The sequence below is a fragment of the Narcine bancroftii genome, chromosome 1 (assembly GCF_036971445.1).
Source record: "Narcine bancroftii isolate sNarBan1 chromosome 1, sNarBan1.hap1, whole genome shotgun sequence".
Lineage (NCBI taxonomy): Eukaryota > Metazoa > Chordata > Chondrichthyes > Torpediniformes > Narcinidae > Narcine > Narcine bancroftii.
In genome coordinates, this window is record NC_091469.1 from 393,337,206 (window position 1) to 393,351,578 (window position 14,373).

Consider the following 14,373-nt stretch of genomic DNA (forward strand, 5'->3'; position numbering starts at 1 on the left):
AAATGGTATGGCATTCCCTGAATTGCTATTAAATACTGTTTTATCAATACAACTCACAGGAGTTCTGTAGGTTGTGACTTACTCCATCAATTGCTCTCTAGTGCCCCTATGTCAGTCATGTCTAAACATTCTCATCAATGTACATTGTTACCTCAATACCCCATACCACTATTGTGGCACCTTGTTGTTTCTCCCCCCTACGTTTGACTGAGCGGCTTCTCTTCAGTCTCAGCCCCTCAGAGCCAGGTAATGGGAGGACTCTAGACTATGGTCCTTCCCCACAGCACCCTCGCATTGGCTGCATCAAGCCTCAGTGCATTCCTCGGCAAATACTCCAGCAGCTTGGAATGCACCAGTCAGCAGCATTCCCCCACTGACATCTCACTGTGCTGAAAGACCAACAGGTTTCAGGTAGACAAAAGAGCATCTTTCAATGAGTTGATAACCTTCCATCAGTTCTGGATGTTGGACTCACAGGAAGAGTCCACAGATCAGAGAATCCTTTGTCACGCTGTTGCTGGGGATGAACCGTGACCTTGCATCCTTCTCCGTACACCTTTTAAATCTGCATTCAGCAAAAAGGTGGCTGACCGTATCCACTCCACTGCAGCCATCCGAGGGCAACGTGCATGGAGGGTGATGTTCTGGTTGTACAAGAAGGATCTCACTGGGAGGGCTCCTCTCATTGCCAGCCAGACCAAGTCCTGGTGCTTGTTTGTGAGCCCTAGTAATGAGGCATTCCACCAGATGACCTGAACGGCTTGCTCAGAGAACCACCCCAAGGAATCCATTGAGTCCTCGTGTCTCAGTTTCTACAGGACATTTTGTGCTGATCACTGTCTGATGGCATTGTGGTCAAAGAGGATGTTCAGGAAAAAACAACCACAAAGGATAGGTGGCATGGCAAAGTCCAGCTGACTGTGACATTCCACGGCAACTAGGCCAAGCCTATTCTTTGCAAAACCTGGGGTACTGACATGCTTTCTTCACAATTACATTAGTGTGTTGGGTCCAGGAAAGGTCTTCTGAGATAATGAATCCCAGGAATTTAAATTTGCTCACCCTCTCTATCTCTGATACCCCAATGATCACTGAATCATATACCCAGCTTTTCCATTCATTTTCTTTAATTTTGCTCACCAAGGACATTTCATGAACCTTACTGATCTTCTTCATACTCTGTCTAAGCTCTTTTCTGCAATCTTTATATTCCTCCAGGGCCATCTGCATTTGTAGATACCTAATCCTTACACATGCCTCTTTTTGACTAAATTTATGACCTCTCTCATCATCCAATCTTCTCTCACCTCACCATCCTTATCCTTCCTTCGTACTAGAACATTGTCTGTCCTGGACTCTAATTGGTCAATCCCTGAACAACTTCTATGTGTCAGGTAACAACTGCTCTCAATTACCATCCCCAAGCTTGTCTAATCATGTCTTAATTTTCTCTCCCAAGGCCCATCTTATTTTTCTCCATAACAATCTTGAAGGTTTAGGAAGAGTAAACAGTATTCTCAAAATGTTCCCCCAATGAAACTGAAAGCTCCTGGCCACCAGGCTCAGTTGCCAATGCAAGGAGTAGGGCACTCTCCTTCCTGTTTGAACCATCTAGTCACTGCTTCAAGAAACTCTCCTGGATACAAATAACAAATTCTTCTATCTCCCAGAAGCTACTGAGAAGCTATAGTATAGTCTGATCAGAGTGTTTGCATCTTTCTGATTTCTGATCTCTAAGCATGGCTAGTAATTCCCACTCTCCTTTTATTGGCTGCTATGACTCCAAAGAGCCAATCACAATTCAGGTCAAAGCACTGGTTTAGCTGTTCACTGGACTATCTTTCTTTACCCAGGGAGTTATTGGAAGGAGTTTGCTATTTGAAGGTATTTTTGAAGTAAACAGCATTTGTGGAAAAGCTGGATAAATTCACAAAGTATTATAAGGACCTGTTGATTGTGTTAAATGAAGTAAACTGAAGGAGGTCATGAAGTGTAATCACAAATATAACCAGATATACTGAATGGGTACAGTTTAACTTGTCACTTCTTTAAAAGTAACAAGGCAAAAGAAACCTAGAATAAGATATAACTTCAGAAGTATGTTATTTTTCTTTCTTCATTACCATAATAGAGTATCACAATCTACAGGAGAAAGCAAAAAAAAACTGCTGATATGGGAAAATCAGAAATTAAAAGAGAAAATGCCCAAAGATACTAAGGTCAGGCAGTGCCTTTAGAGATAGAATAATGCTGTCTGATCAGCTGAATATTTTCTGTCTTCACCACCATCTGCAGCATTGGTCTCCCTTTATCAATCCCACCGTGTTTGGACTTACAGCATGAAATAAAGGACTCAATTTCTCTCTATAATAGAAAGTGGCATCAATTTGGATTGCATCAACAATCTAGATCACTTTCTTTGAGAAGGTAAAGACATAAAGGATTTTTAAAAAAGTTTATTTACAATCCTTTTCATTATAAATATCATATTTCACTCACTCTTGACATTGTCAATTCAACATTGTTGTATGTGACGTCAAATTGACATAAGTCATATGCCAAGACTTTTCTGATAATTGTCACTATAGATTGTTGAGCACCCATATCTGGTCTCCAACTCTCCTGAGTGCTCCATGATCTCCCATTGCAATGATGGCAAGATGGAGAGAGAGTCGTAACAGAGTTACAACATATATTCATACATGGAGAGATAGCATTGAGCAAGAGTGATTGAGAGGAGGCAAGCCAGAGCAAAAGGATGTCAAGAATTGCACATTCCCCTCTCCCTCTCCCCCTCTGCAACTGTGTCAGCATGAATGTTTGGAGTCAAAGAATTAATATTGCATCTTTAAGCCTGCTAGAACTTGTTGGTTATAAAACGTGTATATTATGTTGCTTTAAAACAAAATGTAGTGACAGATGCATTACCACTCGTGTTTGGTTTACCTCTCGATCACTAAACATGCTTTTCACAAGCTAAGTTGCAGAAAATAGTCATTCAGTCTAGGATACCAAACATTGGAGTTAATACCATACACAAGTCTTCCGTGTATCACAGTTAAACACATCATATTTTGCTATTCTTTACCTTCCTGGTAGAGGGTGGCACAACAAATTTAATAGGCTGATACTTCTTGTTGTAATTCTTATCAAAAGTACCACCAGTAAAGAGCTGAAGTAGTTGAAAGGGATGCAGTGTTGAATTGTAGCCTATAAGATAAAATATATATACATGTCGAAGTACATAGAATGGAATTACAATTATAGTCGGAATAAATAATGCAATTGTAGAGCTCGTCGAAAGAACCAAAGACTTGTTGATCCAAACCAAGGCTTTTATTAGCAAAAGACCAGAGCTCTTCACAGGTGGCCGACCAGTCCAGAATGATCCGACCTGGCTAGGGACACAACCCTTTAAGGCCCAGACAATAGGTGTGGCTTAGCTCTCAGCCAATCGCTGTAAGCACAGTCTAGATACAGTAACTATACACACTATGTGATAGATCTGTACTATCACAGCAATGTTGCAAGAAAATTCACTAATAGTTTATTGTATTTATAATTGGTTCACTGATCATCATGTTCGCCTTGTGCAGAGTAATTTTTGAATGGATATATTTCACCAGGGAGTCTGTCCGTGGGTCTCACACAGAACAATTCTAATGCTTGTTGTCATGCACATAAATAAAATGTAAACATGCACCAAAATTCTTACTTGCTGCAATCAAACAGGTAGTTATGTAAAAAAAAATCGAACTCCAATAGTAAACATTTAATTGCCCTAGTACGGGAAGAGATAATAAATATAAAATATTCACATATATCAACAGTTCACAGTCTCAACATCTTAACTGCCTTGGTTTGGCATGCCGTTGAATATTCTATCAAACTTCTAGAGGTACACTGTGGAAAGTATACTAACTGCTTGCATCACACCCTGGTTTAGAAATTTGAATACTGAGAACTGCAGAAGGGTCCAGAGGGTAACAAACATAGCCAAGTCCATCAGAATCTCCGACTCCCATCTACAGGTATTGAATATATGAGGTGAAAAGAAAAGAAGACAAACAATATCATAAAGGACCCACACCACCCTGGTCACAAACCTCTTCTCACTTTGGGCAGAAGATACCAAATCCTGAAGACCTGCACCTCTACGTTCAAGAACAATTTATTTCCCACGGGCTTTTGAACCTTTCCTTGTTACACTTCTCTGGCGCCACTGAAGGACTAACAACACAATTGCAAAGTTGTTTTATTTTTAATGGGATAAATATATTATCTATTTTTTTAAAACACTCACTTTTTAAATCAATTCAATATAATATTGTGGAGTATTTTTTGTGTTGTTTTTGTAGTCTTTTATACAAAGTACCTGTTTGGCTGTAGCAAGTAAGAATTTTGGTGCACATGTACATTTTACCATGTACAGGTACACAATTCTTTATCTGGAACCCTTGGGGGACAATGTGTCCCGAATTTCGGATTTTTCCAGATTTCGGAAAGCCAGATTTAAGTCCACCTGAATTGTGCTGCCGTATCCACCCCCACCCCCTTCCAGTCGCGCTGCCATCTCCCCCCCACCACTCGCCCACCCAACTCGCGGTGCCGGTCTCCCCCTTCTCGCCCGCCCGCCCGACTCGTACTGCCGGTCTCTCCCCCTCACCCGGCTGACTCGCGCTGCCGGTCTCCCGCCCGCCTGACTTGCACTGCCAGTCTCTCGCCCGCCCAACTCGCACTGTTGCTTCCCCCTCGCCCGCCTGACTCGCGCTGCCGGTCTCTCCCCCTCGCCCGCCTGACTCGCGCTGCCATCTCTCTCCCCACTTGCCAAATTTTGGAGCTTTCCAGATTTTGTACCTATATAAGGATTGTGTACCTATATATGGTAATAAACTCATTATTATTATCTATTATTCATCTTATCTAACATAGATGACATTTACAGAAATTGTTTGACTGTATTTAGTTTGCTTTGGCTTTTTTTTCATCCCCAATGTAACTTTTAAATTTAGGTGATCAAAAAGGGTAACTTTTTTCTTGATTAATGATGATTGTCAATGGAGGCACAGAAAGAGGCTTCAGGTGTAACGTAGACAGCAATGTCCATCATAGTTTGCCTAGAATGGTGGATAATTTGTACAGAATTGGATGCCACTAATAGTTGGTAAGGTACAGCAGGAAAATTTACTTCCATGGGGCCAAATTTCAGAGGTTAAGTATAATCATGAGTTTTTCAAGCTTTGTTGGGACCAAGGAAAACTGCCTCAGGATCTTCGTGATGCCACCATCATCACCCTGTACAAAAACAAAGGCGAGAAATCAGACTGCTCAAACTACAGGGGAATCACGTTGCTCTCCATTGCAGGCAAAATCTTCGCTAGGATTCTACTAAATAGAATAATACCTAGTGTCGCCGAGAATATTCTCCCAGAATCACAGTGCGGCTTTCGCGCAAACAGAGGAACTACTGACATGGTCTTTGCCCTCAGACAGCTCCAAGAAAAGTGCAGAGAACAAAACAAAGGACTCTACATCACCTTTGTTGACCTCACCAAAGCCTTCGACACCATGAGCAGGAAAGGGCTTTGGCAAATACTAGAGCGCATCGGATGTCCCCCAAAGTTCCTCAACATGATTATCCAACTGCACGAAAACCAACAAGGTCGGGTCAGATACAGCAATGAGCTCTCTGAACCCTTCTCCATTAACAATGGTGTGAAGCAAGGCTGTGTTCTCGCACCAACCCTCTTTTCAATCTTCTTCAGCATGATGCTGAACCAAGCCATGAAAGACCCCAACAATGAAGACGCTGTTTACATCCGGTACCGCACGGATGGCAGTCTCTTCAATCTGAGGCGCCTGCAAGCTCACACCAAGACACAAGAGAAACTTGTCCGTGAACTACCCTTTGCAAACGATGCCGCTTTAGTTGCCCATTCAGAGCCAGCTCTTCAGCGCTTGACGTCCTGCTTTGCGGAAACTGCCAAAATGTTTGGCCTGGAAGTCAGCCTGAAGAAAACTGAGGTCCTCCATCAGCCAGCTCCCCACCATGACTACCAGCCCCCCCACATCTCCATCGGGCACACAAAACTCAAAACGGTCAACCAGTTTACCTATCTCGGCTGCACCATTTCATCAGATGCAAGGATCGACAATGAGATAGACAACAGACTCGCCAAGACAAATAGCGCCTTTGGAAGACTACACAAAAGAGTCTGGAAAAACAACCAACTGAAAAACCTCACAAAGATAAGCGTATACAGAGCCGTTGTCATACCCACACTCCTGTTCGGCTCCGAATCATGGGTCCTCTACCGGCACCACCTACGGCTCCTAGAACGCTTCCACCAGCGTTGTCTCCGCTCCATCCTCAACATCCATTGGAGCGCTTTCATCCCTAACGTCGAAGTACTCGAGATGGCAGAGGTCGACAGCATCGAGTCCACGCTGCTGAAGATCCAGCTGCGCTGGATGGGTCATGTCTCCAGAATGGAGGACCATCGCCTTCCCAAGATCGTGTTATATGGCGAGCTCTCCACTGGCCACCGTGACAGAGGTGCACCAAAGAAAAGGTACAAGGACTGCCTAAAGAAATCTCTTGGTGCCTGCCACATTGACCACCGCCAGTGGGCTGATAACGCCTCAAACCGTGCATCTTGGCGCCTCACAGTTTGGCGGGCAGCAACCTCCTTTGAAGAAGACCACAGAGCCCACCTCACTGACAAAAGGCAAAGGAGGAAAAACCCAACACCCAACCCCAACCAACCAATTTTCCCCTGCAACCGCTGCAACCGTGTCTGCCTGTCCCGCATCGGACTTGTCAGCCACAAACGAGCCTGCAGCTGACGTGGACTTTTTACCCCCTCCATAAATCTTCGTCCGCGAAGCCAAGCCAAAGAAGAAGTATAATCGATAGCCAGTTCTTAGGAACATAATCCTCATTAATGCCTAAAAGACAAACCTGTTTTCCTTCAACATGTTACAAATTATTCATGTGAGTTTTTTAAACTCAATTAATTAAATAACTGGAAATGTAATGCAATATGATTTCTATGCAGGGATACACAAGTGATAAACAGTTAGGTGTAATCAATGGATCTAATGCCTGATTTTATTTTCACTAATTTCAAATTGCTTTGATGAAATTATTCCTTCTATGCAAACCAGTAGAGGCAGAATGAATTTCTAAGCTCCTTTATATACCGTGAAAAATAAATTCTTCTTTTCTTCAGGATTTATGCCCTAAGCTTTATCATACATCATTTGTAAAACACATCAATGTTTAGAATAAACTGAAACACTTACTGAACTGTGTATGGGATGTCTAGCTGTACTGCTCACAACACAAACTTTATCATTGCACCTAAAGTCATAGGTCCTTCAGCTCAATTTGTCCATGCTAACCAAGTTGGCAATTTTGAGCTCATCCCATTTGCCTGCATTTAGTCAATTTCCTTCTCAATGCTTTATTTAAATGTTTTAAATATGTCCAAATGTTTTCTACAGCTTCCTCTGGCAGTTTGTTCCAGACACGAACCACCCTCCGAGTGAAATGATTTGCTTTTACATCCCTCTTAAATCTTTCACTCTCACCTTAAATTTACGCCCTCTAGTTCTAGAGTCATCTACCCTGGGCAAAAGACTATGAGCATTCACTTAATCCATGCCCCTTGAGCTATTATAAACCTCCATATGATTACCCCGCAATCTTCTTCACTCTAAGGAAATAAGGACCCAGCCTATCAAACCTCTTCCTATAACTCACCCGCTTCATCCCAGCATCATCCTAGTGAATTTCCTCTGCATTCCTTCCAAATTATTGAGGTTCTTCCAATAGCTGGGCAACCAGAACTGCATAGTGATCTCATCAAAGGCTTGTCCAGCTGTATTGAGATTCCAACCTTTATACTCAATACCCCACCCAATGAAGACCAACATGCAAAATGCTTTCTTCACCATCTTATCTATATGAATTCCCGCTTTCAAGGAACAATGCACCTGTACCCCAAGGTATCTCTGTCCTACAAAACTCTCCAGGGTCCGGCCATTCATTGTGCAAGTTTGACCATGTTTCATACTTGTCAGAGTTAAATTCCATTTGCAAAACCTTGGCCCACCTCCCCAAATTATTTAGGTCCTGTTATGAATTCCAAGGTTGCTAAGATTTTTCTCCCTGGTAATTTTAACATGGTTGAACTTCTCATTATTCATTTTCTCCAATTTCTTGGCCCATGGCTCCACATAAAGTCATGTTTGTTGATCATTAATGAGAGTAATTGTCCTCCTAGCCATCCTTTGTACTTATTATATCAGTAGAATCTCTTGATAAAGGAAATACTATTTCCTTTATCCTGCCTGCCAGCTCCATCTCATGTCATCTTTTTACCCTCCTGATTTAGATGAGATTTTTGGATAGAAACTTTTAATAGCAGTCATGGGCCAGTAGAATACAAGTAAAACTGGGTTATTTTGTGTCACAAGGCAATTATTACAATTAGCAATGGATTTTGGACACATGGACAGTCACAATTTAAAATTGCTCAATTTTCTATTTTTCTATTAACTCACATTCTCACATTTTGACCGGAATTCAAGCAAAACCAATGCAGTATTTTAGCATTCTTTCCATTAGATTTCTCCTATTAAATATTTGTTCCTTTCTGTTTCCTTTATCAGGTACAATAAAAAGAAATCAAAAATCTTGGTGTGATTTACTTCATCTCCAGTCACAAACATATTAATCACAAAATAAAATGCAGCTGTTTCCTACCTGTTAATTCCTGGTTTACCTTACTGAAACGTAGATTTAGTGTTGGTCTCCAGGGCATGGCCCATGGCACAGTCTTCATTGTGAACGTGCATTTTGCAGCATTAAGTAGGGGTAGAAGAGGAGAGACATCTGTTAACCAATGGCCAATGCGTCTGTAATTATAAGTTGGAAAGATAAGAATAACCATTTTGGCAAAGGGAAAAAATATAGATGAAAATACTAAAAGAGGGCTTACCTTGAAATAGAGCAGGGGTGGCTAAACTACCCACCTCTGGCCCGCTGCCCATAGTGTCTAACAATAAATTGCACTATATGTACATTGCCCTTGTTAACTTTAACACTAGATGCCGCTGCCATTTTTAACAATACTATGCTACCATTGCATTTCTTAATTTCAACACTAGTAATTTTGAGTCTCCACTCTTTCCTACTCGATCTTTCTCCACAAATGGATTTGTTGGAGGTGGAAGTGGGGGGGGTGTGCGTATTTTCTCCTCTTCTCCTGCTCTTTTTAAGTGGGCTGAATCTTGAGTTCAGGAAGCCATAGATCTGGCTGGAGTTGTGGTGGGGAAACCCAGCTCAAGAGAGGACAGGACTTGACTTCCTGTGTGCTGACTTGATGCTACCTGAGAAACAGATCCAAGGCAGCTGCGATGTCTTCCTCAACTGAATGGCTCATTGGTGTTCCCTGCATTGGCTCTGACACAAAGCTGAACTGCTTTGAGCTTGGGGGTTGGGCAAGGAGGGAGAGGTGGGGGAAACAAGAAGAGTCAGGTGAGGAGTCCTCCTCTGGTCCAACTCCCATTCCTGTAGTCACCTGCTCTACTCGTGTTGCAAGCTCTCCGCTCCCAGAGACCACAGTGTGGTGAACCAGAGGTTGTGACACTGCAGTTGTGCATCGCTAGATATCGACATGATGAGCCAGGAGGCACCAGTTGCAGCTGGATCAGCTGTGTCAGTGCACGTGGACAAACGGGTGAAAGGAACATGCTGTGTACATCTCCCCGAGCCTCCCAGGGTGCCCCGTAATCTATACCCACTAGGCGCGGGGAAGCACATGGGCGTGTGACACCATACATGGTATCCCATGAGGCAGCTGTGGGTGCCATGAGATCAGAAGGTGTCTGCAGCAGTAAAGCTGTGGGATCTTGCTCTATGTAGATTGGTCATTGCATTGGTGACCAGAATTGTGAGGTGGTGGAAAGGGTAGGGCCATCCCAAGGTGACTTGTCTGCTCCGTCACATTCTGAACACACAGCTCCATCTGAGACTTGGGGGTGTTGGATTAGCGGATCCACATTTCTCAGCCTCCAAGGCCTCCACAGGGAGGAACCTGAATCTCTCCAGCACCCCTTGTGTCTATTTCAGAGGGTCCCAACAGTCTGCTCTGCATCAGTCCCTTCTGCCTCCTGCAGCTGACAGCACAGCAAGATCCCAAAACTAGGCTGCCAAATAATCTGTCTGACAGTAATGAAGGTAGATACCGAGCAGGACAGGGCAACTTCTCCACATGGCATCACATGAGACACCCTGCACAGTTGTGGTCTGACAGCCCTCTGACATCTCCAGTGATGCGGCCTCAGCATGACTCTTCAGCAGTGCAGCTCTCCCTCGCTGCAGCACTGGGGTTTTCTGGTCCAAAAACACAATCTTTATTTGAGGGTAACTGGTTAAAAACTGCTGGGGTTAATATTGTTTGGCTTGTGACTCCTTATATTTTTCTATATGTGGCCCACAACCAAAAAAGTCATCATCCCTGATGTAGAGTATATATTTAAATGTCACAAAAATCTATACTCTCTGAGGTACATTTGCTGAAATTATTGTGAGGGAAAATCTGAGAAATATTTGAAGAAATTATCAATGTGCATCTCCAGCTGATTGTCAGATTGATAATCAACTAATTGAAGATTTCAGATGTGATTTTCTCATAAACATTCCCAATGATGCAGTTGATAAATATTCTACTATCAGGGCTGAATTATTTTGGGTTTGCTCCTGAGCCAGTTTGTCTGAGCCCAAGTAAAAGTGCAGAAAGAAACAGCCAGGAATCAACTTGTTTGATTCCCAGTGACTGTTAACTGTTTAAATGGAGAAGGCCAGCATTTTACATAGAACAGAGAACATTTCAGCCCACAATGTTGTCCAACCTGTGTAAACCTAATCTACAACAATCTAATTATTCTCTTCCTCACTTATGAACCTCTATTTTTCTTCACCACTCTACCTACCCACCCAGGTTGGCATCTTAAATGCTCAAATGACGTACACCAGAATCCATTTCTCAAAATTCCCTTGGGCCCTTCTATCCACCGTTTACTGTAAATATTCGAGTATAATGTGAAAATTTTTTCCCCCTTTTTCCACTCAAAAATACGGGGGGTGGGGGGGTTGAATTACACACAGGAGTAAAATTTTTTTTTAAAATTTCGACAAGTCACGACTCGCGCTAGAGAGACACCAGCGCGACTCAGGCGGGTGGGGGGCTGGGTCTTGAGAGATGGCAGCGCGACTCGGGCAAGTGGGCAGAGATACGCCAGTGTGACTCAGGTGGGTGAGGGAAGGGGGGGTCATGAGAGACGGCAGCGCAACTCAGGCGGCCGGGCGGAGAGACGGCAGCGCGACTCGGGCGGCCGGGTGAGCGGACGGAAAGACAGCAGCATGACTCAAGTGGCCGGGCGAGCGGGCGGAGAGTCGGCAGCGCGACTCAGGCGGGTGAGGGGAGGGGGGGGGTCATACTATACATGGAACGCATTATATACTAATATTTACGGTACATCTTGCTCTTACTTAACCTACCAAAATGCATGATTTTGCAATCAGGATTTTACATTTTATTTGCCACTACTCTGCCCAAATTGTTATCTGATCAATATCTGTAATCCGGGACTACTCTTCACTGTTAATTTATGTTATCTGCAAACTTTCTAATCATTACTACATTTATGTCCAAATTATTACCAATTTTGACAAATAGTAAGGAGCTTTCAAATTCAATTTCAGATTTATTGTCAGAGTACATATATAACATCACATACAACCCTGACATTCTTTTTCCTGCAGGCAAGGCAGAACTACCACTTATTAGCAGGGCAAAAAATAAACTGAATCAATGAACATGTGTAAATAAATTGTGCAATACAGAGAGGAAAAAAAAATCAATAAAGTGCAAAAGTAAGAATTCGTAAACAAGTCGTTGATTGAGTTTGCTGTTGAGGAGTCTGATGGAAGAGGGGTAGCAGCTGTTCCTGAACCTGGTGGTGCAAGACTTGTGGCACCCATACCTATTTCTTGATGGTAACAGCGAGAACAGAGCATGGTGTTGTTAATTGCAGCTGCTCTCCGACAGCAGTGCTCCCTGTAGATGTTCTTGATGGTGGGTAGGGTTTTGCCTGTCATGTCCTGGGCTCTGTCCACTATCTATTGCAGGGGTTTACATTCAGGGACATTGGTGTCCCCATACCAGCACACTTTCCACCTGTCGAAATTTGCCAGGGTTTTCAATGTCATTGGTCAGGGCATTGAGTACATGAGGAGTGGCGTCATGTTACAACTGGACAAGACATTGGTGAGACAACTCTTAGAATATTGGGTGCAATTCAGTACTCTGTGCATTTCTCATCAGTGAGCAATAAGAATGGTGTCATTAAACTAAAAAGGCTTCAAAAAGATTTACAAAAAAGTTACTCGGCCTGATGGGCTTGAATTATAAGGAGATGCTGCACAAATTGGGCCTTTACTCCCTGGAGCGTAGGAGACTGAGGGGGGATTCTTAAGTTTATAAAATTATAAGGTACATAGAGAAGGTAAATGGTCAGTCTTTTTTCTTCCATAGAGTGGGAATCTAAAACTAGTGGGCACAGATTTAAGATGAGAAGAGAAAGATATAAAACAGACTTAAGGGGCATTTTTTAACATAGAAGGTGGTGGGATATGGAATGAGTTCAAATTACGGGTTTACCTCCGGAATGGTGTAATCCATCTCCCAAGTTCAAGGTTGCAGTACGAGCTGTTCGCTTTACAGCAAACATAAAGTTGAACTTTGTGATCCCAGTGAGCACAGGTTTCATCTGCTATTCCAGGACATGACAATGAAACATCAAGATCTAGATGGTTGAATGAAGGTAGGTCTATGGAAGACAGAAAGGAATTTTTTTTTTTTTTTTAAACCAGATATATATTTGCAATACCCACTTCATCAGATTTTGTACGAGATGACTATTCCCATGAGAGTTTCCAACTCTTTTATTGACAATGTAATTGTTTATGAGTTGTACAAACACCAAGTTTCATTGTTTAACAATTTGGTTCAAACATTAATAATTCAACAGTTCAGTTCAAATGTCATTATCCATGGTCAAAAACACGAGCCAACCTGCCGACTCAGAGAGAGGAAAAGAAACCGTCCAGCCTTGCGCTATTAGTCTGCTGCTAGCACCCGATAACATGCCGGGGTCCTGCTCTCACAAGAGCCCGAACCTCCGAATGATGGTTTGAGAACTAAGTGGTGCGATCCGCCACAACACCATCAAAAATTCTGGTAGGAAGTATAATTTTTCATAACCGGTATTAAGAAGCTGTAGCAGAAACAAACAATATTGAAAAACTTAGTTGGGCCATCATGAGCACCTTGAACATTCTGATATAGATCCATCTGGAATACTTTCCTAAAGTTGATCACACTGCCATATTTATGAGGGCTACATGTATGAAAATTGATGGTAATAAACTAGCACAGTTTGCCTGCGTGCAGGTCAAATTACACTATTCAATATTCTAACTTTTTCTTTCATTTATTTTTCTCCACATAACTTTGAACCAAGGTCTGATGGCTGAACATTATTCACGATCTAAGGAGTTATGAATGAAAATTAATAATGTGCAATCATCACCCACCCCCCACCCCCTTCCACCTTATGTGGAGAAACTTCATTAATGAAAAAGTGTTTGGACCTAACACACTCCCAAAGCAATATCCTGAGATGGCCTCCAACAGCATCAAAATGCAATTTTTGAAACTCTCTAGCAGAACATTTCTTCCATATTTCCATTGATTATTCCTTCTCAATGAAATGTTCAATCAATTTGTGTCTTCAAGCTCGGTTTCTTTTACTTCTTCTTCAGTATCTTGCCTATTTGTGTATATTTAGACCAATATATATATTACAAGCACTTATCAATTAATTGGTTCTGAGTGTCTGATCACACTTCAAGTGACACCTTCCATTTCTTCAGAGGACTACAAATGGCAGATTAGGTTAATTATACGATTTGGTAGGACATTCTGCAATGATGTAAATACCAGTTTTGTAATTGTACAGGATTAGTGCAATAGGATGTTAAAAGGACTGATTGCCATCACTGCATTCATTGTGCTGAGATAGTTCTTGAAATTAAGAATTGTGCGGTCTTACTTCTCTGTAGGTTGTCAGACTAAACTGGGTGTCAACTTAATACAAGTAAAGCAGCTCCTTCTGAACAATTTTAGTCACCGCGTTGTTACATTGATCAAATCCGGTAAATGGCTTGAGTGGCAGTCAGCCAAATATAAAGTATTAATTTAAAATAATGTCCGGATCAACTACTAGTGCTGCAGAGGTTCA

At 42.3% G+C, this 14,373-nt stretch overlaps 1 protein-coding gene across 3 annotated transcripts in view; it reads right to left on the reverse strand.

Moving 5' to 3' along the window:
• The window catches only part of LOC138751432 (uncharacterized), a 114,553-nt gene that overhangs the window by 31,165 nt on the left and 69,015 nt on the right, over window positions 1-14,373 (reverse strand). For all 3 annotated transcript variants that reach the window (XM_069913681.1, XM_069913682.1, XM_069913683.1), the window contains exons 7-9: window positions 12,732-12,900; window positions 8,771-8,922; window positions 3,089-3,210 (exon numbers count right to left, since the gene is read on the reverse strand). In XM_069913681.1, coding sequence (XP_069769782.1) covers window positions 3,089-3,210; window positions 8,771-8,922; window positions 12,732-12,900 — 443 coding nt within the window. The remainder of the gene's footprint in view (window positions 1-3,088; window positions 3,211-8,770; window positions 8,923-12,731; window positions 12,901-14,373) is intronic.